The 1,342-nt window shown below is 47.2% G+C and overlaps 1 protein-coding gene across 1 annotated transcript in view; it reads right to left on the minus strand.

Moving 5' to 3' along the window:
• LOC123982359 (scavenger receptor cysteine-rich type 1 protein M130-like) overlaps nt 1-807 on the minus strand; it is a gene marked incomplete at its 5' end in the record, with an annotated part of 3,453 nt that extends 2,646 nt beyond the window's left edge. The window contains 2 exons of the mRNA XM_046067847.1: nt 113-413; nt 507-807. Of these exons, the coding sequence (XP_045923803.1) occupies nt 113-413; nt 507-807 (602 nt within the window). The remainder of the gene's footprint in view (nt 1-112; nt 414-506) is intronic.
• Between the last annotated feature and the right edge of the window lie 535 nt (nt 808-1,342).

A 1,342-nucleotide genomic window follows, 5' to 3' on the forward strand; every position in this document is an offset into this window, starting at 1 on the left:
GACTCCGTCATGGCTGCCAGAGACAGTCTGCTGCCATTCTAGCTGCTGAGTGTGAGTCAACCTGGGTACATTACTGTCAGAGATGATGTCATAGATGATGTCACTGAGGGGCTTACCTGAGCAGGTGAGATCCACGATGGAGGAAGAGTAAAATGATGATGTTACACACTCCCTCAGAGCAGATCCAGGCTGAACACAGTCAGAGATGATCCTCCACACAGGTCTGTCTGAGGACTCCTTTCTATCTCCTACAGAAACAGCAGAGCCACAGTCCAGCTCTCTACAGACACTAGCTGCTGTCTTCAGGGTCCAGACAGAGATAAGGTCACTCACTGGTCTCCAGTCTCCCTGTTTCAGCTCCAGTGTTCCTGCACAGCGACTGGCTCCTCCCACCAACCTGACATCATCAGGCTCTGAACAGAAACCAGAGAGTCATCAGTAAAACAATAAAGTGAGTTTCATCAGAAGAGAAATGAAGCAAATCAAAGCTGCAGCTCCTCTTCTACCTGAGCAGGTGAGTCCAACAGCTTTTCCAGGTGAGCAGGTGTTTCTAGCTGAGCCTGAGCTTCTACAGTCCAGGAGAGCAGACTCTTGGCCTCCACACTGGAACTCTTTGGTCCACATCGGAGCCTCCACTTCTCCATAGAGCGCCCCCTGGAGGACTGAAGGAGCCCCACAGCCAAGCTCCCTACAGACCACCTCTGCATCCTGCTGGTCAAAGTCAGCTTCACACACTGAGGACCACCTCTGGTTAGACTTCACCTCCAGTCTGCCTGAGCAAAGACTAGTCCCGTCCAGCAGCTTGACAGAGTCTGGAGAGATAATAGAAGATGGCCTTTCCTCATTTTCTGGTTTAATAAAACAATTTAAAATCTGAAACTGTAACAGAATATAATGCAGAGCAGCTCTCAGCTTTCAGATATGTTTCTCCTGTAGATCAACTTTTAATATCATCACTGCTGAATCAACGCAGACGTGACTGATTGAGGTAACCTCTTTAAATGAGCCTGTGGCACCTTTTTACCTCATCAATAATAAATTAAATCATTTTAATTCAGTTAGAAACTCCTGGACATTAATAGCTCCTGTGTTTTCTGTCTCATGTTCAAAGTTCTGCACATTCAGAATCTAAGTGGGTTCTCTGACATTTCCAGAATAAAGGTTCCCCTTCGAGGGAATTCGAACTGTGTCGGTTACGACACTATGGGAACGCCTCTAGGCGTAGCAGGTCTGAACGTGAATGAAATCACTCCAATCCTATTGGCTTGTTGCTAGAACGGGAAGGTGTGACGGAATAACCGGAGGAGTATAAAGCACACCTGTACACACTCATCATTAGCTT

Source organism: Micropterus dolomieu, linkage group LG13, assembly GCF_021292245.1.
Source record: "Micropterus dolomieu isolate WLL.071019.BEF.003 ecotype Adirondacks linkage group LG13, ASM2129224v1, whole genome shotgun sequence".
NCBI lineage: Eukaryota > Metazoa > Chordata > Actinopteri > Centrarchiformes > Centrarchidae > Micropterus > Micropterus dolomieu.